The sequence below is a fragment of the Trematomus bernacchii genome, unplaced genomic scaffold (assembly GCF_902827165.1).
Source record: "Trematomus bernacchii unplaced genomic scaffold, fTreBer1.1, whole genome shotgun sequence".
NCBI classification, from domain to species: domain Eukaryota; kingdom Metazoa; phylum Chordata; class Actinopteri; order Perciformes; family Nototheniidae; genus Trematomus; species Trematomus bernacchii.
In genome coordinates, this window is record NW_022988050.1 from 8,279,902 (window position 1) to 8,305,045 (window position 25,144).

Below are 25,144 nucleotides of genomic sequence, written 5' to 3' on the forward strand. Positions count from 1 at the left end.
TAAAGAGAGAAGTGTCAGGAAAAAGGACATAACTTAAAAAAGGACAACAAGTACAACGTTGTGTAATGAAATAACCCAAAAAGTAAATGGGTTTCAAACAAACAACACATTTTCCCCTTCCTATAAAGCTTAGTTTGAGATCATATAGGCCTAGCTCTACAGTACAATGATCGTCCCTCTCAGAAACAGGCTACCCAGTAGGCTACTGTGGATGAATAATTAAAAAAGTGTTGCAGAAAGATGCAAACTCTTTATGGACCTCCTCTCCGCTGTGACCCAGCCCACAGTCCTGGCTGCTGCGCTGCTGACGCTTCCCACTGGCATTCACGCTTTTGCGCTTCATGCTTCCACTGCGCTCTCCCCCGAGACAGTTGTCCTGTTACTGGGGTCCTTCAGGGCTCCCCAGGTTCGCCCCTCTAAGAGCCGGAGCAAGGGGGATGACTGAGAGAAGTTGTGTGACCCAGAAAATCCGGTGGTTCTGACGGCACTGTTCCAAGAGGTGCAGTCCTCCAAAAAGCAAAAATGATGTCTGCTATAGAGACCGGTGCCCCTGTGTACCAACCTGCGCAGCTGCTCAACTGGGTCTACATGTCTTTGCAAGACACTCAGAACAGCACTTTTGATGCGTTCAAAGCCGAATCGGACACTTCTCCTCAGGACATGAACATCTCCAAGCGCACCGCAGCTGATCTGAGCGCCAACTATCTCAACAACTTCTTCCAGCTGAGGAGTGAGGTAGAATTCATGTCATGTCATATCGTGCTAATTATCAACTCTTTGCATATAGGCTACATAATTCATGCTCTGTTGAAAAATCCATGCACTCATTAATCATCTTTTTTTTGCTGCATGTCAAAAAGCTCTCTCCTCAGATGAATATATACCCACATTTTTCACTCCAGGTTATTTTTGTTGCCCATACAGTAAACCTCACCTGCATGCCTCCATTGGGTCGCACTGTGGTGAGTGGGTAGTACATGAATATGTGTTTTGTACCCTGGTATAGTGCCTGAGTGTGTTCAGACTGTTCTGGTGTCAGTGTGCAGCTGCAGGGGGAATGGCAGGTTGAGAAAGACCTCTCACAAGCTTTTTAAAATGTTACAGTTCACCCTGGCCGGCCTCTGCTCACTCAGAGGAGTATGCTGTGCACTCTGGGGGGCCTGGTGCTGTTTAATTTAATACCAACACATTTAGCAAAAGAGGGAAAATAGAGATGAATCATTTAAAAGGAGGTTTTAAGTAAAATATTGGCATGAAAAGTCATAATTTGCTGTTTAACTTTAAAATAAACAAGCCTAAAGACATTTCAGTGCACACATGCCACAGACATGCAGAGGTTTCATGTCTCATGGACAGCACTGCAATGTACATCTGATCACAATTCTCTTTCTGTGGTGCCAAAAAGCTAGTGTCTGCAGGCTGTTCTACATGCTTGCCCCTGCGGTGCCATAGCACCCGTCTCCTCTAGAGACACAATGATGCTGATTGTGCTGTGCCAAAAGAACAAGTCAAAAGAACGCATGACAAAGACATTTTGTTCTGACAAGGAAACGGACACTATTGGCCCACAGTGTAGATGCAGTAAAGGCAGCACATCTGCAGGATTGAAATAAAGTTGGCTACTGTCAGAGGCACAGACAGGAGAATCAATCAGGGGGATGGACTGACATGCTGCTTGAAATGCTCTTTCATTGTAGAGTCACCACAATGATCTTCTTTTTCTCTGGCAGGCCTTGAACAACAATTTCTACAAGAGCTCCTCGCCCTACGAGTCCCTCAACAATATCGTGGACGGCCTGAGCTCTCTGGCGGACCATTTCTCCGACCTCTCCCTGTCCCCGGAGTCACGTAAACCCAGCAAAAGGCCGCCGCCCAACTACCTGTGCCACCTTTGCTTCAACAAAGGCCACTACATCAAAGATTGCCCTCAGGTGAGCCAGTCAGTGCTGCTGTCAGTCAGGTGCAGAAACTGCAGTTTGAGCTGTTTATCAAATGCATCAAACAATATATGATGTTCGGTCTGGTGAGGTGAAGATCATGACACCATCTTCCTCTTCAAAGTTTTTTGTAGTATTAGAACTATAAAGTCCAAGTTAGAAAATGATGTTTTTCTATTATCTTTTTAGTGTGAAATAGATTCCTCAGCACATATTTGAGTTAGATGTACCACCGCATGTTGGTAATGAGCAGCAGATGCCAGATTGGATCTAGGAGCAGGCCTTAATGAAAGATGATAGGTTTCTCTGTGGAACTAGGCACGACCTCTCCTACAAACACGAGAGAAATATTACCACTGCTTTATGTGCAGCTGCGGTTCCCCATTGATCATGTTCAGAGGGAAATGCCTGACATTTGTTAGGTGTAATGGAAATAATCACATGAGTGATGGACAGGATGCGACCAAGAAGCAGCCGAGCAAAAAGTAGAAATTAAATTAGCTGAAAATCCAAGCTGTACAACTTTTTAAGGGTTGCACATTTCTCAATAGGGGGGTAACATCGAACTTAAATATAATGCATTGTTCATCAAAGATTTACTAATAGCTTTAGAATTGTAATTAACATTCAATATTATTGAATTGCATCATAGGCAGTGTGTTGAATTTCATATGAACTCAAAGCAATAGTTAGTCCTTTTTGGAAATATACGCTTAATCAGCAGAGTTTAATGGGTCTGGCGGCTATACTGTCAATATGTTGCTGGAACCTGTAAACTTAGCTTAGTATTAAAACCTGAAAAAGGGGGGGGGGGAATAGCCTTGCTGTGTCCTAAGCAAAGCTACCCGGCTTCGGACACCACCAGGTATCCTACATATGTTCTGTATGAGTGGTACCAATTTTCTCATCATGCAGCAATTGAATGAGAGCATTCCCAAAGAGATTCCTTTAACTTAACACAAAGTAGAAATTTGGCAAGAATATGTCTATCTCCTCAAATCTGTCCTGTCACTACCACATTTAGTTCTCTTTCTAACCTGGCCTAGCCTCTGAGAGCTTGTCACCTATTTTTTCGATTGGTGCAGTTCAGCAGGGAACATAGAAAGCGGAGGAATGTGAGGAATGTGGAGAAAATTATTTGCAGTGAGCTTATAGCTCTCTACATTTTTACATCTGTGCACACCTGCAGAAAGTGTGTTACTGCTGGTCCGTTGGTTTTTCAGAAATATGTTCGAAGAAAAAGTTTGAGACCAACCAGTTTCATTACAGTTTGTTTTACATAAAAATTGACACTTATTTTTGTGTATATGTCAGTCATTAGGGCCTCTTTGAGCTATAACCTGACCGGAAGGAAAACCAAGTACATCCTTGAACAGTATGTTTCTTTCAAATAAAGGATAAAGAGGCATTAATCAATTCAAAACATTCCCATTTAAAAGCTGTTTTGTATGGAGTTGTAAAAAACGTCTTATTAGCAACAGTGACTTTCTATGGCCTGTATGTTGCTTCCATAGCCGACTGGTTTGCAATGGAGCTGCAGTGGACACGAATCAAAGAATGTCACGGCTCAGTAAGATGAGAGAAGAAGCACACAGGAAGTGGGTGTGCGGGGCCTTTAACAGCCTCACTCTGGGTGGAATGGGGCCCATGTCAACTCTACAGGTCTGCTTATTTGATAAAGAAACATATGGTACCTCTATGGAAACCTTAGGTGAGGAAAAATAAGGAAAAGTGCCAATTGAGGTGGAGTACATGGATTTGAGTTATTGAAAGATATTAGCTATGCTATCCCCGCTGTGCTCTGCATGTAAGTAGTGAACATCCTGTTGACAGCAAAGTAAAGAGTTAAGTTACGTGCTTTAACAGAGGGTTAAGACGTCAAAGGATTACTCCGAGATATTTACGATTCCTATTTGCAGCCACGCCCCTTAAATGTGCAAAATCTGGAAACAATTTCTGCTGCCTGGCTCTGCTTCAGAAAGATGATGTCTGATTTGATCATGTGTTACTAATATTTCAGAACCGTACAGTTGATTACTGAGCCGTTGTCATGACAAAAGGCCTGTTCAGTTCTGTTAAAGCTGTAACTAATGAACAAACTGCTTTTTGTTCTGGTTGGCTGGAATCTGAGGCATTTTTAGCTTCAAGTGAAATACACACTGATGGTACACTTTTGATGTCTTTGTTGGGTAGGGCTGTAAAATATATTTTATTGCGATGTCAACTTGTGAGATAAACACATTGGAAGACTCTGTAGTATTGCGCTGGATCTTTTGAGTTACTTGAAAGAGAGTATCAGTAGAAAATATTTATGATGTTGTCTGTGTTGAGTGCATTGTTAAATAAAACATGTTCAATTAGTTGTATTTTAGCAGTGCACTTAAAGCAGCAAATAGGCAGAACCGAGTACACTTTAATATTGCTTTATCTATTGCCTAATATTGTTGTTGCAATATTTAACAGTCATCACATATTTATTTCCAACTTGCCATTAACTCCATCTGAAGATTCTCTTTCCTCTGTACCCATTTGATTGCAAAACCTTTTCCGTGTTAAACCAAGTGACCAAATGTGGTGCGAGTTTAACACCTTTTACCCGTTAACCCAGGGTCACAACATTTTAATGACCCCCTGCCAATTAAGTAGCTGAACCAAGTTGCTGTAAGGAGAATACACTAGTGACAGTGTGCTGACAGTACATGGGTGTATGGTGGGAAGAGCCTGGGTTAAATAAGGAGAGCATTGTTTTTCTGCAGAGGGGCTGTGGAACCAAAGGTCAGGAAGTCAGGCTGCATTGTTCGCTCAGCTCTGCTCGGCTGCAGTCATCTCCGTCCCCGTCTCTGTCTGTGCAGAGGAGCGTCCGACACTCGTTTAAAGGGCCAGCAGCTGTCCAGAGATGTCTACATCCAGAACGAGTTTTTGTAACAGCAGTGGGTAGCACAGGAAGTGGGTGTATGTCTTCACAGTTTAATCAGTTCTGAATGGAAAGGAAAAGGCTGCTTTGATAATTACTTTGGAAAGAGGAACATTTGATAATAGCATTCAAACTGATTTCTTTATTTATATTTGGCAGATATTTTTTGTTTAATTTCTTAAGTGTATCCCATGATTCAATATCCTTACAGTAACTCTATTGTGTTGCTTATCCTTAAAGGAAAAGTTGTTTTTATAAATTACGATTTGGTGTTTTACGATTCTGTTTTTCTACGAATTAAACAGACAAGATAAAAAGTGTTTGTTTGTGAACTTTGGAAGAAGTCACGCTACTTTTTCCACTGTTCCCACTCTGTTTGCCCAGCCAATTTGGCAACTGGCAATAGTTTTGTATTTAGTTTGGGATATGCAAAAATATAAACCTTCTGATCCTACTATTAATTAAAAATGTTAAACCATTCCTTGTAGAATAAATATGCTGCAGTATTCAGTACATCCCTCAGATTTATTTATTCTTATCAGGCAAGCAGGAAACAACTACACTAGTCTGCATATCGTCATCTAACACCAAAACACTGAATACATGTTAATCTTGTAGTATCACTTGCAAGGAAAAGCTTAAATATGGAAATTCATATTCTTACCTAGAGCTAGATAAGAAGATCAATACCATTCTCATATCAGTCAATTTGAACAGACAAAAGATGGTTAGCTTAGCTTAGCATAGAGACTGAAAACGGGGGGAAACTGTTAGCATGTCTCTGTTTAAAGGCAACAGGCCCTCTGAATCCTGCTAATTAACAAACATAGTCTTTTTTGTTTTGTCGATACTAAAAGATCAGTATTTTCTTAGTGCTAATATCTTGGTTAAAATACTATTTTTCATATTCCAACAATGTAAACTTCAGGTGGAGCGGACAGTTCAATGCAGGATGTGTAACCGGTGAATCTCAAGCAACACTCTCTGATTACTTTGTTGCTTTGTTCCTTTTGTTTTCACTGCTGATAAACGTCTTATCTGTCCTCAGTAGGCTGTCTGTTGCTTTTGGCCAGATCCTCTGCTGGGGAGGATGAGCAAGATAGAAGAAACCCTGGTATGTGGGGTAGATAGACTCCCTCTGATAAACAGTGTCTGTCATCTAGCTATAAGAAGCATATAGGAAAAGATGGCTGCAGAGCTCAGCTTTAAAGTAGTTGCATTTTTTCAAGATAAATCACCTTTGTCATCCTGGGGGGGGGGTTGGGTCAATGTCGATAACAGGGTAGAAGGAAAGGGAAATGGGGGTTAAGTGTAAAGTTTTCCTCTAAATATACTAATAACAACTACATTTCCTTGTTACCAGTCAAAATTGAAGTTATTATTGCAGTTCAAAGTTATTAATATTATTAATTAATGTTGTTTTGCACAAATTGAACATGCCAATGACATAAAACTAACCTGAGAATCATTTTTGACAGAATTACGCAGTCAAAATATTTTTTTCTACTTTTTGCTCTCAGCTGTGTTTTTAGCTGAATTCGGGTATACTTTGCTGTTGCGTTTCTTGTTTCCTTGCCAGCCCACCTGCCCCTGTCACTTAAGCTTTTGTGAAATATAACACCAGTTTACAGCTGTGTATGTTGTACACTTACCCTGAACCAGGGCCGATGCTCAGTCAAATTGGTCCATATTCCTCCTTGTATGAAAGCAGCAATGTGTGCGTGAAATAGATGCTGAGAAGAAAAATGATAACTGTGAACGAATGTGTGAGGAAATCATTCTGCTATAAGGGCTCAGCATGCTCTTAACAATGGAACTGATGCAAGATTGAAAATCTGGAGAGCCATGTAGGGAAATAGAAAACCTGTTTAGCCTCCAGTTGTTTGCATCTAATCATATTTTTATTGGAGAGGGGGAAGGTTAAGCCATTCAGTATTTCAGATGTGCAAGATTTGCAGAAAGACTGTATGGAGTATAGCTTCATAGAGAAAATAAATAAATAACCATAATCAAATGTATGTTAAATAAATACTTCAGATAAAGATGCAGGGTTGGATATCCTGATAACACTTTGACATTTAACCAATGTTTATATTTTTCAAATAAATTAGTGTATTCTGACGATGATGAATTCTGCATTATCTTATCGTAACGTTACAGTTGTATCTGTCAAATCGTGACACAGACAGCTTCCTGAGTCTTTTATCTCGAAAAGTATCCTTAGTCTCCTTTAACCACTTTTTAAATCAGCAGATGCTCAGAAAAGTAGAATTACGATCATAGTTGAATGTAGTACAACAACTATTATTCAAAGTGACGTCTTCAAATAGCATGCCAACCGACATCGAAAGATATATATTTTATAGTGATACAAAACAGTAAAGGTTTGGCCTTTCTGCCTCATAAATATCCAGCAATTCATTGTTACCAATTACTACCAATATTTTCACCTCTCTTTGGATGCAGTAATAATTGTTTTCCATATAAACAAATTCAGCCTTTCTGATACTCAAAATGGGAAGGTCATCAATCGGTTCCTTTAAACCCTCCTGGAGATAATTAACTTCACAAGATAATGAAAGTTAAGTTAACACAGGAGTCTTTAAACCTCAGGAAACTTGTTGCTGTGGACTTCAGTCCGGGCAGTAATGTGTTGTTTTGCTTTGGTAACAGCTGGGCTTCTCCCTGATGCACTGGGGGTCTGATACAAATGAAACCCAGCGAGGGACAGAGAGCACTGCGGTTTGTTAGTGTGGAGTAATTGACCACATGGTATCCAATAGGCTTGGTGTTGCTGTGTTCTCCAGGATGAGTGTCTCATGGGGCTATGGAAGTGGGGGAGAGAGTGAATGAGGGAGAGAGAAAGGAGGAAGAGGAGGAGGGGGGGGGGGGTAAGGATTTGGAGTAGTCCATTGTTTATCCTGATGGTTTCCAGATGATGGCAGAGGGAGGCAGCCAACCTCCTGGGCCTCTCTCACCAGGCTGCAGGGATCTGAGCCAAGCTTATCTGCTGTAGCCCTAAAATCTGGCTTTACATCGCTCTGCGCACTCTGGGGCAGATTTAAGTTGAACAACTGGAGTTATGGCTTTTGGATGGGATGAGTTATAATGCACATAATAAACTAATTTAACATCTATTTATCCTAAAGTAAAAGTTTATTACACATGGTTCCAGGCTGCAAAGATCTTCCTTGAAATGTGAAGAGTCTGTTGCTGAACCTTTTTAATTTGTTTACAGTGTGCCAAAGAAAAGGGGGCCAAACAATGGGAAATTCTAGTCAAAATGTGTTTATTACCAAGGCTAAGATATTCTGGCTTCATGATTTTAGCTATGCTAGCGGCTTGGCCCCATAGCAGTATTGATCGTTCCACCAATTTGGTCCAAACTGAAACGTCTCAACATCTCTTGAATGGATTTACATTCACTTTGGTAGACATTCCCTAAACTTTTCATGTAACACCAACATCAGATCACAAATCATTTCATATTTATTGGTTTGGGTTACGAATAAATACTTGCAAAACGAGTCTATGTTATATTCAGGTCAGACAAAGCTGCTCTTTGTGTTTAGTGCTAATAAGCAAATGTTAGCATGCTAGCCCGCCAAACAAAGAGTTTGAACATAACTGATACACATTAGCATGCTATCATTGCCATTGTAAGAATGTTAGCATACTGATGTTAGCATTTAAATCAAAACACCGGAGTTCCTCAGTAGGCTACTTCGCAGAGTTGCTAGCATAGCTGTTAACTTATAAACTAGCTTAAATATATTTTCCATTTCTAGCCCCAAGCGTGTTGCACCTTTTTCAGGGAAACAGCCTTTTGTAATTATGATTTTATTTTTTTTAACTAGTCATTCTAGAGTTCAGAAGGCTTGATGATGGATTTGTGCCTTTTTCTGCATTCACTCAAACGTTCCTGCTTTCCATCAATGCTTTCCATAAGAGCATGCAGGCACTGTCAGGTCACCAGTGTGATTTTCATTTGTCGGTTGTCAGTGTCACATCTTTGATGGGACCGGTGGAAACTCCGGACTGTGCCATGCCCTCTGCTGACCTGTGGGCTCCAGACTTTAGGTAGAGTTTGTTTTGCTTGTTCTGCAGAATGAAAGCTGTTTCCTCCCTCAGGAAGATGATGCTCTGTGCGCTTGGGAAAGAGACTTGCCATCAAAAGTGACCTCCCACAGTGCCTCATGGTGGCAAAATGAAGCAAACACAGGCCTCAGAATGCTTCACAGTGGCCTTCACAGTCAGAGACGTATTTTCTTAAACACATGTAGCCTGGAAATGAATAAAATGATCTGTGAGAAGTTTTGAACCTGACATATGTTCCTGCTGGGAAATCAAAACAAAGGTTTGACGTTTAGCTCCTCTGGTGCTGCGGATTCAGTCTTAATTTTGACTTGGCCTACTTTTCGGGCGAGGTGATTTTAATTTAAACCAGTCTTGTCGAGATTATTTTCTTGTGATGGGTTTAGTATTTTGTTATGTTATACAAGTGCAGAGTTCATCTGGGTTTTATTTCCTCCCTGCTAAGATCTTTGTGTCCTGATTGGTGGGTCACAGCCAGCTGGGAGGGATGACTGAGGGCCTGAGGTATTTGTCCTATAGCAGAGAGGCCTCTCCTATTGGTCCCCCCACAGGCTGGGGCCTCCTTTATGGTCTCCCGGGAACACAGCTGGATGGAGCGAGTTCATTTCTAATGGGAAATATGAGACTCCCCTTTTCTTTCCAACAAATAGATTATACTTAAACATTACAATATAACCCCACTTGCAAGAAAAAGTAAACTTTTACAGTTTTTCTTGGGGTCTTCTGGATTTCTACACTGCCTTTCTAGAGTTTAGATAAGATAAGAAAAGTTCCTTTGAAATGTAGTGCTCACTCTTCCAGAGCCGTAATAATCAAGCATCAAAGCATATGAGTTTTTTAACTTACATTGACCTTAAATAATCATCTCATTCCAGAGGAAAAAAAACTCCACTCTCTTGACCACCAACAGGGCTGCTATCACTTCCCGTTCTAATCACGCAGAGCTTTGAATTGGCTGCCGTCCAAAGAAACCAAATAGGTCAGCAAGTATCCTCCAGTGAAAGGTGGTGAGATGTAAAAGCCAAAAAGTTTGCAAAGCTGTTGAAATGTCTCGTTTTTAAGGGTTTCAAGAGGACGCTTCAAGCGGGTTGCACACAAGGTCAGTAATGTGAGAACTGTTTTCTGCTCTGTGTTTCTGTTCAGGCTCGACCCAAAGGTGAGGGCCTGACCCCGTACCAGGGAAAGAAGAGGTGTTTTGGGGAATATAAATGCCCTAAATGCAAGAGGAAGTGGATGAGCGGGAACTCCTGGGCCAACATGGGACAAGAATGTATCAAGTGCCACATCAACGTTTACCCTCATAAGCAGGTAACAGTATATCCTACAGACAGACGAAGGCTGCTTGGGGGCCCCTCAGTAACAAGGGGCCCCCAAGATGAAGTGGTACACACTCAAAACGTTTTGAACGGGCCCTTCTCGCTGTTTTCAGTTGAGTCCTCACAGGAAGGCTGCTTCACTGCACTCAACAGGGCAGAAAACCAATTTGTGCTGTGACCGCATATTGTTACACTTTATTTCCTTGTAGTTTGACCCTTGAGGCTGAGAGCTGCTTTATGTTTCTCAACGCCCAAGAGTAACCAGTGTACCCGTGGAAATCAAATCCTGTGAAACTGTAGAACAGGCATACTGTTGCAGGCAAAATACCAGAATATGTTTTAAATAAATTATATTGTTTGATTTTTATCACTATCTTATGCAACTTAATAAACGTGGAACACAAGTAGAACAAGAATTGTTTCTTGTTATAGTGTGATGAGTTTGTATGCCGTAAAAAACACGAAAATATCAAATGTGAAAAACAAATCTTGTTATAACAATACTGTAAACTTTACAATTATTTTCCTTTCTGGCATGACAGCAAAACACCAAAGAGTTTAACCAAAAAGGTTGAGTTATATAGTGTGCTGTATTCAGTTACTAAGCTTGATGGAAAAATCTATTCATGGTCCAAAAGCCATGTGTCAATTTATAAAGGCATGGCGTGAAATATTATATAAACAGTAACTCTTGGACAAACTTAAAGGTCAAATGCAGATATCAGCGAATCTGAATCGCCCTTCAAAACGTTTTTGCATATAAAGGTGACTTTTCTTCAAAAATCATAGCCACTAACAAACCATTATTATAGTCTATAACCTTATTATCAATTACAAAGGGCTAAACAAAACATTGCAATCAAAATTATATTAATAAACTAAAGTGAACAAAAAAAAGGAAAATAAAGTGGAATTGGAATTTGGAGATGGAGTTTGAACTTGATACTTGGCTAAGACTGTGTTTACAGGCACTGTAAACACAGTCTTAGCCAAGTATCAAGTTCAAACTCCCCCAGCAAAAGTACATTTAAAAAAGTATTAATTATGCATTTTGGTGTCTGCTGTGATGATGATTTAAATTCTATGATTTGTGAGTAATTGCACAAAGTAGGACGTCAAATCTTTCTGTGTGAGTAACTATTTGTTTGTTTGTTCCAGCGTCCTCTGGAGAAACCAGACGGGTTGGATGTATCGGACCAGAGCAAGGAGCACCCCCAACACCTGTGTGAAAAATGCAAAGTCCTCGGCTACTACTGCCGCCGCGTGCAATAACACACCTTTACTCGCCTTACATACACAACCTTTTAAGAAAAAGGGACAGTTCTATTGCTAAAATGACATGATAATAATAAGTGTTATTGTACTGTTATGCATCTAACGTTTTATTGTCATTAATTATCCTCTATGACACTGTGACTCTCAATATAAGAGGCTCAATTTTTTTACATTGTCTCTCAGTGGAGACAAGTACATTGCATTTGCTGGGTGGTTCCAACTTACTCAGTTATTATCATGTGAATATTCATTTTAAAGTCTTAACTATGAATCTTACCAACTGTGAATTAGGAAACTTAGCTCTGTGTCTCTTGTCACTCATGTCCAAAGTGTAGGAAAAAGGTGTAGTTTCCAGATTAAGAAGATTCTCTTTTACATGTTTGTATATTCCAGAAATAACTTAAATGAAATTATGTTTTCTGTATAAAATATGCAACAAGTCTTTATTAAGAGGGAAATGCAGTATTAGTATGTATCTGCATTATTATTATCTGTATTATCAGTACTGGAGGGTATATACATTTTGAATATATTTGTAAGCCATTACCGTTTGATGATTATTACACTTTGTGAAGGAATATATATTGGCCAACTAACAAGTATCTTTTATTAATATGTGCTTGTATTTCTGAATACACCTTTTAGGGAGTCTGTGATTTCACATATTACAGCAATGCAATAGAGAAAAATGTGCTTCCTTTAAAAAAATATAATGAATTACAGCAGTTGTATTTTGGAACAGAGTGCTTAGAAAGACTCACCAAAGTGCTGTTTTATAGGTCAGAGGTCACAAAGTCTCACATGTTACATGAGAAAAATACAATTTGAACATACCAAAGATCATGAAGGATTTAGTGGGAGGTTTCATGTGATTTAGAGGCTTTTTGTATTAAATATTGAATATGGAGCAGTAATCTGTAACCGTTTAATATGTAACACCGTTCAATGTGCCTTAATTCGACCCATGAGATTGATCTTGTAAAATGTTTTTGTATTAAAATGTATTTAAACATGTTCCTGGTATCTATAGCAAATCTGTTTCTGCTTGTAACATTTTGAGCATATGAAATTGTTTTTAATACACCCATGTGTCCGTGTGGATTTAGGGTGGGGAGGTTTTGGGGAGGATATAATGGGAAAGTCCACACAGGGCTGTTTATGATAAAATCTAACTCAAACTGTACATCGACTTATCCAGATGTTAAAAATGTAATACACACATAACATCACAATCTCCATCTTAACATTTGTTCCAACATCTGGTAGAGTTTACTTATGGCAAAGCGAGATCAGATCTGGCTTCATCGTCACCCTCTCATATACCACCACTGGCAGAGCCTCCAGTACGCTGTGATACAAAACGCAGCGATTCCACACTGACCCCCACTAAAGGAAACATTCCCCTGTGCAGAAGCAATTTGACATCTTGGACCTTAATTCTTCTGGACAGATGTCGGCAGAGTAAATACTTAGCGGAATGGGATCATTAGTCATCCGAGGCTGATGAGAAAAACAGAAGAGGCGAGGGACTGATCTCATTCTTCATCTGGTGATCAAACATTCCCCCAATAAACGGACACACCTTCCATTAAAACAGCTTCGGACAGTTATTGCTATTAAAAAAGTTATTGCAGGTTTAGAGCGTTGTGTAATACTTTACTACTACTACTACTAAGGATGTGTAGTAGAAAAACAGATGGCAAGAACAAGCTTATATTTAGAAAAAATTGTTTTATTGTATTGCCTTTTCACATTTTTTTTTTCACATGTCACAGTTAAATGTGTCACCCGAAGAAGACTAACACAGGATAAGAAACCGATGATCTTTGTCCTGAGAGGAAGCTCTGTGTGCCATGCCTGAAGAAAGAGCCTCTTTCACTCGGACCCTTGCGTAGAAATTACAGCAGGAGATGAGACTAGGACCGTGTCCACCAAGTCTACTCCAGCTCTCCGCAGTCTGCGATAGTGATCCTCTTGGAGGTTTGCCCAGACTGGGAACCGAAAGCCTCCACTTTCTTGATCACGTCCAGTCCCTCCTTCACGCTGCCAAAGACAACATGCCTGCCGTCCAGCCTAAATGAAGAAAGAAGAGCTGTATTATCACTGCCCCGCACTGAGAGACAATCCCTGATGCACCCAGCAGGCTTTGACTCATGACTTTGTGTTGGGTGATGCACTATTCCTGCAAGAATTCTGCTATTTTAGGCCATCATTCAAATCTTCTTTCTGCTCCTCCTGTCAAAACATGACATGAATTCACAGCATCCACCAACAATTTTGTTCCCAGAAGATCTGGGGAAAAAACCTCTGGAACAGCATTTTAAATATAACTGGGAATCACTAACTACATATCTCCTAGAGGCTGCAATAACAAAAGTCATCCAAAAGGCAGCAGAATTGTATTGTTGGATGGTATACAAAATATATTTTTCAAATTGTCCCAGGGTAGTTTCTCTTCTTTCCATGTTGTGAGGGACTCAAAGTCAAATTTGACAAAATGTGTCAAGTTTGCAGTGTCCAAACTGCACAGTGCCCCAGAAGCACTCACAGACTTTAGGTGAAACCATGAGCTTTATCATTTTGATTATCATATTTTACATATATAAGTAAGTAGTCATTCAAGTTATGTCCATTTAAAAAAGGCAGTGAAAATGAAGATCCATGGAGGCTTTAATACTTGTGGTGTACAATTAAACCTTTGAAAATATGAGCTGAGAGTTGCTTGGTGAAACTGGCACTGTTTAAATAGGATAGGTATCACCCCAGTATAATTATTTTTACTTTATGTTGAGTATTGATGTGTCTGCTTTTGTTTGGTTTTCCCAATTGCACAAGATCTTCAGTTTTCAGCAAATGATCAGAGCTCTATACAAATTAATGACAAATAAAGCCAATGACGGTGAAATGCTGTAAAAAATAAATAAATACAGTAGCATCAAGACTCATGATGTTGTCTGTCAGCACATACCATTCGGTTTTAGAGGTGCAGATGAAGAACTGGGATCCATTGGTGTTGGGTCCAGCATTGGCCATAGACAAGATACCTACAATGCATCAATTACAAAGTATTTATCTTAAAACATGTTGTGCATTCAGCTTACAAAAACAAAACAGTTATCTTAACAGCTTTACTTTTCCTGTCAAGTCAAAATGTCCATGTTGAACTGGAGAACAGATTTCATTATCATCTAAAACTTAAACCAAGATGATTCACAACACATCAACACTATTTGCATAATGCTGCCACCTGCTGGTGAAAATGAGTTAGCCAAACATTCTGAGTTACCCTCTTGCATAATGTTTAATGGCTTTTACATAACAAAATATTCATTCATATTATCTAGATTAATGTAAATAATTACAAAATATAGAGAAGACTTTTACCTGCCAAAATACTGCAGCTTCTTAAGAGTGAGATTTAGTACATTTGCACGTTTCTGTGTATCCCATCCTCTCAATATATTGTGCAGTGATTAAGACGTAATGCTGCAATTTGTGCAACACTTTGAGGTTTGTTGCAACAAAAGTAATACTGAGTACAGAGTTTGGATGAATAGAACAGTAGCTGACAGTATTTATGAAAGAAAACAGATTCTGCATAATTCTGTGATTTCAACTGATACTTGAAGATAATGCATCACGTTAGCCAACTTTCTACATCGACATACATAAATACACTGTGTATATCTTCTTTTGTGTACAAACAGAATAAGATATTTACCAGGTCCAGTGTGCTTCAGCTTGAAGTTCTCATCAGAAAACTTCAATCCATAAATAGACTTCCCTCCGGTTCCATTGTGGTTAGTAAAATCTCCACCCTGAAATATAACACTGCTGTCATTGCACTGTAACACCATGCCTGTGGGACAACAAAAGGACAACAAAAGGAAAAGACAAAAGCTTACCTGGCACATGAAGCGAGGGATCACCCTGTGGAAAATCGATCCCTTGTAACCAAAGCCCTGTTCCCCTGTGCAAAGCGCTCTGAAGTTCTCTATGAGAAAGATTTGCGTCAAATTCTCTCTCACAATCAACACAGGTCAGTGCTTCCCTCAAGTGTTAGTTTGAATTGGAATGTATGATAGTCCCTCTTATTTGAAAAGGAACAACTAATCTGTACTTAGTTTGGGTACAGGTTATTTCTTTTTATTATGGCTGGGTATCTCAGTGTTTAGGCACACACAGGCTGTGTATGTGCAGAAGTATTTAAATAATATTCAAACCATGCCAAGCTCTTGTCATTCAGACTCTAGGCATGTCTGGTATCACAAAGGAAATCACAAATGAGTGTAAGTGTGTTAGTGGTGATTTTACATGCATAAATAAATTCAAAGATAAATAACAATGACTTTACTTTAAGACAGCCATGCTTGAATCAGTTTCAAATAGCAGAATTATCTGTAACTTAAATCCCACCCAAATAACTCATGTGTGATGTTTCGGTATAATATTATTGGTGCACAGAAGGAGAATATTCTCAAAACAAAGGAATACTTACTCCTTTAGTTTATGAGAAATATTCAAATACATTATCACCTAATGTGAAGAAACGTGAAAAAAGATGAATACTAGTAATGTGAAAGGTAACTAACGCTGATGGATAAGAGTAAAAAAAACATGGTTTGACTTTCAGATGCAATTGAGTATACGTGTTTGTATTGAGTGTTTTCAGGAAAGGAGACTCGTGTACTGACCTGCAGTTCTTGGCACAACGTCTGCGTTCAGCTGCAAAAAAAACAGAATGCCACAGGGTCAAATGTGGACAAGTTGTTCTCTGGAAAACTAGAGCCGCAGCGACTATTAACTACTATACATACTATCTATGTTAACGTTACTAACCGGAAACGATACATATTTCAGGTGTTTAGCAGCGGTTAGTTTCTTTTTCATACAGTGCAAACATGACCTAAATGAAAGTAGAAGTGTCTCACCTCGAAGGTTACTCTGCCGACAAGCTGGTTGTCTGCAGCAATGTCAAAGTACACCGTGGGGTTTTTGTTGGCAGCTGCAGGGCCGGTGCTGTACATGCGCGCGAAGGTAAACGCGAGAGAACATACTTTTATTCTGTTTGTTAAAAGTAACATTTTCCAAGTTATTGAGGCTCAGCTAGGCAATGAGCAAGTGTCACGCTTACATATGAAAAGCAAGGAAGTGCTTCTCACGCAACCGGAAGTATATCAACTGCAAGCTGAGACGGGAAACTCTCGCGAGATTAAACGTGATACAGAGCATGCTTTGCATAAGGGGACTTTTGAAATGGCTCTGCTACCATATCGACTGTACATTTCTGATAGGATTACATTTGGTATGTTTGGGTGTGTGCATTAATTCAGCTAATACTGTTATGCTATTATACATCATGCCTACTTTTAATTAAATGTTTAACTTTTGTTTATCTATGTTTTTTATCCTTTGCATTTTTAATCTGTTTATATTGTTTTTAGGCAGGCCTCTTGTCTAAACTATGATGCAACTGCACAAAAGACAAGACCACAGTGACATACAGGTATCATCTGAATACGTATTTATTAGATAAATATTAGGTTGTCACATCATCTAACTACATACAGTTCTGCAAGACTAAAAATCACAATTAGTTCCTTTATTTTCTGACCAGTTTAGAATATGAAATGATTGTACATACAATGTACACAATAGACACAATGGCCACATTGCATGAATAACCTTAGATTGTGTCATTTTTCCAACTTCTTATGATATCAAAAAATTGTACAAACTATGGATTTGGTTACAATCTTTTGGACCAGTCCCTCCCACCACCTTCCTCCCACCCCAGCGAAATAATTTACTTGTAACCTTGTTTTTACTTCCTTTTTTAGCTTTAGCACCTCAGTGTATGCAGGTGACAGACTAGAACACTTAGGCTAAATATTACATATAAAACATAGCTGTCCCAGTCCCCTGACATAAGAGGTGAAAGTATATTACAGAGGGAGAACAAAATGCTGAAAGATACCCACAAACATTCACCAACAAGTTTCATTTTCCATATTTAGCCACTTCCAGTAGAGGGGTTGCAAGCTTTTATTATTCTGAAGAAACAATGCACATTCCCAGGGAACATGAATACATTTCTGTTCACATGTCTCTATAATCATTTACATATATACAGGCATCCTTGGGACGTTTGATCTAGCCTTGCCCTCGACATCCTTTCCCGGCCAGAATGATGCACGTGCCCTTCCTCTCTGTATTTTGTATTCATTTTTATTTTTTTAAACAATTCCCAAGAGTAATGGCCCTTTTATAGTGATTGTGCATCAACAGATTTGGGGTGCTGCCTTATAGATCAAATTGGCTCACTTGGAAGTGAGAACAAAATGTGAAATGATGAAGACTTTCATGGGAATGAACAAAAAGTTTCAATTCAGATAACGAAAGATGAAAATGGGGTAGTGTATAATTTCATGGGGGATTATTCGATGTGTCTTTGTGACATAAATATGAAACAACATGTCAGTGTGCTGAACTGGTAAAAATAATATTTTATAAATGACATTTAAAATAATGTTTACATTAAACCAGGGTGGTTATATCAGCACAATGCTACAGTTGAAAGAAATTGGATTTCTAGCCTTACAGATCAATAAGAAAAACCAATACAAAATAATTTACCAAAAAACAAAATATGGGGATAAAAATGTATATGGTCTGGTGCCTTTTAAAAAAGCCACATTTTCTTTAACAAAAATATAAACAATATTGTGGATTTCTTTAAAATATGGTTGTGATATATCTTTAAAATACCACTGTGTATTGACAATTAGCAACAATTATGATATTCACATAGCCCACTAATTACACTGAAAGCCAGCTGATACCACGTCTTTTTTTTAAAAACCATTACTGTTTTGTATCACTGATAAAATGTTAACAGAAATTCATGAATACACAAACTTTTCAACCGAATACATCTGAGTGTGAAAGAAAATATTGCAAGCTTGACATCTGAAAACTGAAATGATGCTACACAATCACCGTGAGCTGATGCAGGGAAGATGGGACACATCAAAATGGGACGCCTGTCTATAAACGACAGGCGTGAGACAGAGTGCACTGGGAGGAAAGTGACGAGAAAGCACGCGACCTGCAGGAAATAGCTTATGAGACATTTGGACTGGCTTCCTCACAACAAGGATGCGAGAGAGCTGTCGTACGCTGGTTACAAACAAAGTCAGTGGTTAGGTGGGAGTCTGGGAGCATACGTTGTTAGGGTCGGACGACTAATGATCAAAGGACAAACATTATCAAGATGATACAAAAATATTCACAATGATATTTACAGTACAATAGCTTTTCTTAAAAAATAATACATTTGCATACTGAACAGCACTCTTTTCCAAAGTGAATTTGAAAACAAACGTGGCAAAAGGTCTGCACCAATACTGCTTTAAAAATCACTTCTTGAACAGCATTGATGGATAAACTGTTTTTTTTCTCTCCCCTATATCTTTGAAATCAATATTTCCTCCCTTCACACCAATAAAAACACACTCACATAGTCTCACACTCACACTCACACATGCACACACTCACAGTCACACACAGGACCAAGCAAACACAAGCCTCCTTATCCTCATCCCTCTACCTTTGGTGATTTTGAGCAGTTTCCCAAACGATTTATGGATAGTTTAATTTTGCAGCAACAAAAACAAGAAAATAAACAAACATAATACATTATATCCAGCAAATACATGATAAATGTATCGCTGTTATCAGCATTATCCCTTCAATGTTAGTGTTAAATAAATCATACTAAATCTGACAGAAATCAAAAACAAATGTACAAACAAAAAGAGCCATGGAAACAGCAACTGATAAAAACCACACTATCTTTTTTTTTAACCACTTGGAAACATCACTAGACAAGGGCTTGGCACACATGCACTTTGTAGACTACTTTAACAGCACATCATTTAACAGGGAGAGAGATGCAATGTTGCAAAAATGCAAAGCAGACGGCATGGAAGGAGTCGTAGCAGGTAGCGAATAACGCAGCAGAATCTTTACAGGAACCCGGATCTCTCTTTTATTTCCATTAAAGTCACTCCTCTGCACAGGAGGATGATAACTATACAATATGTAGAAGGTATTAGTGGTATGCAATATAAACGTTTTTTCTGTTTTAGTGGGGCCAAAAACCTTCCAGCTGTCATCCCTTAGGGGACTGAAAGGCAGGGATATCTATTTTTGACAAAAATATGTATGTATCACAATTGTAGACAAAGCCAATCATTCCCCAAAACCCTTATGACCAAAACATTTAAAAAACAAGGACAGACATACGCTGATCTTAGTTTTATTTTTGTAAAGACTGATTTTTCTTTTTGCATTGCCAAAATCTCTTGTGCTTTTAAATGATGTGTGGTGGACAAACAGTGCGGCTAACAAGACCAGTCAGGGAATGGAGCTGTGACACCAGGAAGCTGTGGCCTCTCAGTTTGGAATAACAAAATGGATTTAGCGCACACTGGCCAGATAGCGCAGGTTTTTTCAGTTATTTTTCTGTTTTATACAGTGAATTCCTTTTTCTTCTCAAAAGGACACAAAACATGGATAAAAAAATGCTACAACACGATCCTAATGTGCACACGTACACCTGTGTGTGGCGTAAAAAAACCAACTGAGTATAGCTGCACAGTTCAAAAGTATCGCCACGTTGTGAGAGGAACCCCCCCCCCCCACATCCCACTGTTTCTTGGAGTTTGAACCTCTTTCAGTCAATCTGTGCTGGCCAATGAAAACTGTACAAGAGGAAGAAGAGAAAGGGAGTGCATCTTTGTGTTTATCAAGTACTGAGCGACCGCCCGGGGTTCTCGGGGGAAACTGCAGGCAGTCAGAAAAGTTTGTGTCTGATTTGCCTCAGTTGTTTTCGAAGAGCGATAGAAGGTCATCGTTGCTATTGCTGGGAAGGTCGGGGGGGTCCAGGTATGACAACAGCTCCTCTGGGTTAGCAAGCTCTGGAAGAAGCTGTAAGGAAGGAGAAATTGGTTAGTCATTGAATACACACACTATTAAATACGGATATTTTCTGCTGTGTGTCAGGACTCACGTCTAAAGAAGGCTCGGGCATGTCCGACACTCCTTGGCTGTCCAAACTACTCGAGGGGTTAAAGGACAGGTCGCCGTGGGGATGGTTGTTGGGGCCGGGCGGTTGCTGATGTTGCTGATGTTGTTGATGTTGCTGATGTTGCTGATGTTGCTGAGGAGGCGGAGCCTGTCGTGACGGCTGAGGAGGCCCGTTGTGGTGTAGCTGCTGCCCTGATTGGCTCCCAGGATGTGGAGATGCATGTAAGCTCTGCAGAGGACCATGCGAATGGTCATTGCCTACAGAGTGAGGTATCTGTGGAGAGATGGGGAAATAATCAGACCAGGGTTGTTACCGATAGTTACTAATATGGTCTAAAAAAAGGCTCCACAAATGTTTATGACATGTTGTATTCGTGAGTGAATTCAAAAGGTTTCTTGTGTTCGTTGGAAATACTAGCAATACTAGAAAAGCTTTCTTTCTGAAAGTTACATAACAAGATAGATACCACTCTGGCGGTGGATGAAGTACTCAGATCTTCTAATTAAGTAAAACTAGTAATACTAATGTGGACACACTTGTAAAAGTCCTGTGTTCAAATGTGTCCTTATTTAAAAGTACAAAAAGTCATATTGAACAAAAGCCCATTTTGGAATAATTTAGTGGGAATGTTGATACAGCATTCCCACTACTTGTTCTTCTACGCATGAATTCTTTATTATTATTATTCCGCCGGGTTATTTTGCGCCTCTTCTGCTCCCACATTCCACATCGCAGAAACTCTATTCAAACATCAAAACGTTCAGCTCGATCGGGAATCGATGGCTATTACTTTACTCATTCATAACTTTCATAATTCCAGAGATATATCCCATCATTCATCACATTTTCATCTTCATGCGACTTCAACTGCTAACTGTTCCTTCATACTTTCACTCAGAAACCTCATTCCAACTTTAAAATGTTACACATCTTTCTGACATTATTCGTCTTACACAACTTTTAAATCAGATTCATACTTTTAGAGATATTAAACATTGTTCAGACCTTGGTAAAGAGGCCTTCTTCAGATTTTAACATTAGTGTGTATTGCGCAGCTCGTTAAGGCTAGAGTGCGTGATGTCACAGGTAGAGTGGGGGACAGCTTGAAATTCGCCTTCATATATTTTTTTAAACCTGCCATAATTCCCAAACCCTACACTCCTGGGACATACTTTTCCATGAGAAACGTAGGAAAACATCTCTTAGCTTGAAAAATTAAAAAAGATTAAGCAAAACAAATAAACAAAATGCCTCTTGAGGGCATGAAGTGACAAAAACATTCAACATGTTTCCATTAAGGCCCATTGTAAATTCAGCCTGATCTTTCCTCACAGCAGCAGCCGCACACCTATAGTTAATCTGCCAAAAAGGCCACATTATTGACCCGAAAATACACAAAAAGCAGACTGAGACGCTCGTCAGGGTCCTGACATGCTTCACGCGTTGAGATTTCACCGATAGCTGCTACGGTTCTTCAACAAAACGTTCACATGTAAGAGGTTTATCTCTCATTCAGATCAATGGAAAGGCTCTCCTCTCACTGATTACTGCACATCACCTTTGATCTCTGGGCTCAAGCACAAGTGTTTGATAACGTCGTCACCTCAAACACAAACACCTGTGTGATGATGTCATAACTCCAACTGACATGCTCAGAACGCCACCAAGCATCACATGATGGTTAACACTGTGGCCCTGAACAGCTCTACATCAAATCTGATGTTACGTAATGTGGTGTTACTATGGCAACGCATCCCTCGCCATAAAACACGATGTCGCTGTAACTCCAATGGACACGGTCCGATTGTCTCCCAATCTTCACCTGTATATCACCGGTCCATGCCTCAACAGCTCTACGTCAAATCTGACATCTCACCAAATGCCGTTTCCATGGAAATGCATCCCTCGCCATAAAACACGATGTTGTCGTAACTCCTATGAAAATGGTCAAAACAGCACGAGACTTCAGATGATGGTTAATGGTCCAGCCCTCAACATATCTATGTGCCATTAATGAGTTTTCCTCAAAAGCTGTTGCCATGGCAACGCATCCCTCGCCGTAAAACACGATATTGCTATAACTCCTATGAAAATGGTCAAAAAGTGCTCAAACTTCACATGTGTGCTAACAGTCCAGCCGTGAAGACATCTACGTGACAGTTTTGAGATTTCTTCAAATGCCGTTGCCATGGCAACACAATGCTTGACATGAAACACGGTTTTCTCATAACTTCTGAAGTTAAAATGCTCCAAACGGCCCAAAACTTCACAGGTTTGGTAACGATGAAGCCATCAACACATCTAAGCGTATTATGGGGTGTCATCAAATGTCGTTGCCATGGCGACAGATCACTCGCCATCAAGTTAGTTAAAAAGTTTGCAGTTCAAATATTCTGCTGCTTTTCCAAGCCTTTTTACTTTCTTTTCTTCTCTTATCACACATCCAAGCCCCCAGTGTTCATGTATCATTTCAATCTAAATTCTTCACTTTCTTCTTACACATTACATTTCAGCATAGCAGTTCAGTGTCAGCTTTTCAGCATAAAGCATTCCCACTAGCAATTTCTTCAGGAATTGCATTCTCTAGTATTATTATATTATTGAAGAATTATCATTGACGCATTTATATGTACATCCATTTTGAGTTGCAGCTGGTTTAAATTTAGCTTCTGTTTTTTATATATAAACTATAATAGTTTAGAAATAGTATATCAGACAAACATGGAAGCAAAACAGTGAGAAACAGTGACATCTTCGAAAATCTGATATGGATAAAAAGACAGAGAGAGGGGAAAACTCACCGAGTCGGGCATGTTGTGTGAGAGCGGCTTGTCCTGGCACATCAGGCTGTTGGGCATGTCGGGGGGGTGAGACAGCTGGGGGCCGTGCATGAAGTCGTTCATCGATGTACCACCAGGGGCGCCGTGGGGGAAGTCAAAGCTCCCATGGTAACTGTTGCCTAGCACACAAAATAAAAAACAGTAAATACATAGTCAGTACATTTCTTACACTTCTTCTTAAACTCCTGTTGAGGAAGACATCTTTTTAGTCTTTATCTTATTAATACTTCATATTTATGTCATACCTTGGCTGCCGTATTCACTGTTGTTGCCGCCTTGCTGGGAAGATAACGGGTACGGTGTCGGTCCCGGGCCGAGCTGAGCTATCATCTCCATCACATTGGGCATGATCATTTGGCTGGGGCTCATAGTCTTAAACCTTTTGGCCAGCGGTCCATCCGGATCCTCCTTGATGTGGATATCAGATTTAATCGCCACCGGCCGCCAACTACACGTCGGGTCGATGGTCACCTCCTCAAACTCCGAGCTGGTTAAATACAGATTAAAAGGTTAAGATCGAGACAGGAAGAGAGAAGTCATTATATGGATAGTACATTTGTTTTCAACTTACTTTTGGATCGCGTTTAAGATTCCCCACATATACTGGTCAACTTCGAGTCCCTCTAATAACGCTGTTTTACTGAGGAGAGAAGAGAGAAAGGGTTTAAAATGTTAAGAGAGACAACTATGAGGATTCCAGTTAAAGCTATACACAGGGTAAATACTGTTATCTGTTAAAGCTTAATAAACGTACTTGCATACAGGACATCGCCATGTACCCCGCTCACAGTTCAGTTGTAAATATGATTCCAAATCGAAACACTGCAAGAAGAGAAAAAGAGTTTCATTTTTTATCCATGACACTATTTTAAAATTACTTTTCCCTTTAGTCATCAGCTTTCTGACTCCTAGTGTGTTTGTTTATCTCTGAGGTGTTTACCTGAACGTGTTTGCAGTCATGTCCTCTTGCTGGAAGCTGTATTCGCCGGAAGGTGATTGGACATTTGAGGGAAACTTTAATAGCTGTTTGCTCCACGCCATCTTCTCCGTTGAGCGTTGGGTTCCCCGATGACGCTGCTACGCTGCTGAAGTTCCTCTTAACTTTACAGCAGTAGGAGAGAAATATGGTGCGTAAGCAAAGACTCTGAGAATGATCAGGACATAGGGTGCAAAATGTGACTGTGTTCTTTGGTGATACCTTTGGTGATGCAGTGCTCTGCAGGCAGAAGCCTCTTCTTTAGTAAGCCCTGGAGGACAGAGCGGACTGATGGCCTGTGGACAAGCTGCAGCACAAACAAGTGCGACTGCAAGAGAAAACACAATTGTTACTATCCCACACCCAAAACACCCAAAATAATGAAACTGGATTGATCATTTTTTTTTACTTTTATTCTAAGCTGTAGCATTAAATATTATTATTTCAATCTGGAGAGTGTACTCACACAGCAGCAGGCAGTTACTGTGATCTGGATTGTGTTCCTTCCTGGTTGGCATACGTGTTTCAAGTGCAGGGGTTTATGGGAGGTCTTGTTGTCGCCCCGCTCGATGGTGAGTGGCGTGGCATTTACGCTGACTTGGACCGATGCCGGCCAGTTGGTGTTCATCTGACGGTCTTCGTGGTGGTAGCACTTAAACTGCAGCTCCAGGTCTGATCTGCACAGAGAAGAAAATATAGA

At 39.8% G+C, this 25,144-nt stretch overlaps 3 protein-coding genes across 7 annotated transcripts in view; 1 reads left to right on the forward strand and 2 right to left on the reverse strand.

The window, feature by feature from the left end:
- Window positions 1-326: 326 nt before the first annotated feature.
- LOC117473674 (zinc finger CCHC domain-containing protein 24-like) lies at window positions 327-12,551 on the forward strand. The gene is made up of 4 exons (XM_034119405.1): window positions 327-735; window positions 1,731-1,931; window positions 10,090-10,254; window positions 11,421-12,551. The coding sequence occupies exons 1-4, from the start codon at window positions 523-525 to the stop codon at window positions 11,532-11,534; spliced, it is 693 nt and encodes a 230-aa protein (XP_033975296.1). The 5' UTR covers window positions 327-522; the 3' UTR covers window positions 11,535-12,551.
- Window positions 12,552-13,248: 697 nt separating this feature from the next.
- Window positions 13,249-16,704, reverse strand: LOC117473675 (peptidyl-prolyl cis-trans isomerase A-like). Its single transcript, XM_034119406.1, has 6 exons — window positions 16,469-16,704; window positions 16,232-16,262; window positions 15,443-15,531; window positions 15,259-15,355; window positions 14,506-14,581; window positions 13,249-13,610 (listed from the first exon to the last, which is right to left on the reverse strand). The coding sequence occupies exons 1-6, from the start codon at window positions 16,619-16,621 to the stop codon at window positions 13,475-13,477; spliced, it is 582 nt and encodes a 193-aa protein (XP_033975297.1). The 5' UTR covers window positions 16,622-16,704; the 3' UTR covers window positions 13,249-13,474.
- Window positions 16,705-17,037: 333 nt separating this feature from the next.
- Window positions 17,038-25,144, reverse strand: part of LOC117473676 (zinc finger MIZ domain-containing protein 1-like) — a 106,036-nt gene continuing 97,929 nt past the window's right edge. For all 5 annotated transcript variants that reach the window (XM_034119409.1, XM_034119407.1, XM_034119408.1 and 2 more), the window contains 9 exons: window positions 24,911-25,121; window positions 24,667-24,772; window positions 24,409-24,569; window positions 24,223-24,290; window positions 24,040-24,108; window positions 23,714-23,955; window positions 23,430-23,587; window positions 20,611-20,901; window positions 17,038-20,528 (listed from right to left, as the gene is read on the reverse strand). In XM_034119409.1, the coding sequence (XP_033975300.1) occupies window positions 20,421-20,528; window positions 20,611-20,901; window positions 23,430-23,587; window positions 23,714-23,955; window positions 24,040-24,108; window positions 24,223-24,290; window positions 24,409-24,569; window positions 24,667-24,772; window positions 24,911-25,121 (1,414 nt within the window). In that variant the 3' untranslated portion in view covers window positions 17,038-20,420. The remainder of the gene's footprint in view (window positions 20,529-20,610; window positions 20,902-23,429; window positions 23,588-23,713; window positions 23,956-24,039; window positions 24,109-24,222; window positions 24,291-24,408; window positions 24,570-24,666; window positions 24,773-24,910; window positions 25,122-25,144) is intronic.

Coding starts and splice junctions, on each gene's coding strand:
- LOC117473674 (XM_034119405.1), top strand. CDS start 523: ATGATGTCTGCTATAGAGACCGGTGCCCCTGTGTACCAACCTGCGCAG. Junction 736..1,730: donor TCTTCCAGCTGAGGAGTGAG/GTAGAATTCATG, acceptor TTTCTCTGGCAG/GCCTTGAACAACAATTTCTA. Junction 1,932..10,089: donor ACATCAAAGATTGCCCTCAG/GTGAGCCAGTCA, acceptor GTTTCTGTTCAG/GCTCGACCCAAAGGTGAGGG.
- LOC117473675 (XM_034119406.1), bottom strand. CDS start 16,621: ATGTTACTTTTAACAAACAGAATAAAAGTATGTTCTCTCGCGTTTACC. Junction 14,582..15,258: donor GCTGAAGCACACTGGACCTG/GTAAATATCTTA, acceptor GATGCATTGTAG/GTATCTTGTCTATGGCCAAT. Junction 13,611..14,505: donor TGCACCTCTAAAACCGAATG/GTATGTGCTGAC, acceptor TTCTTCATTTAG/GCTGGACGGCAGGCATGTTG.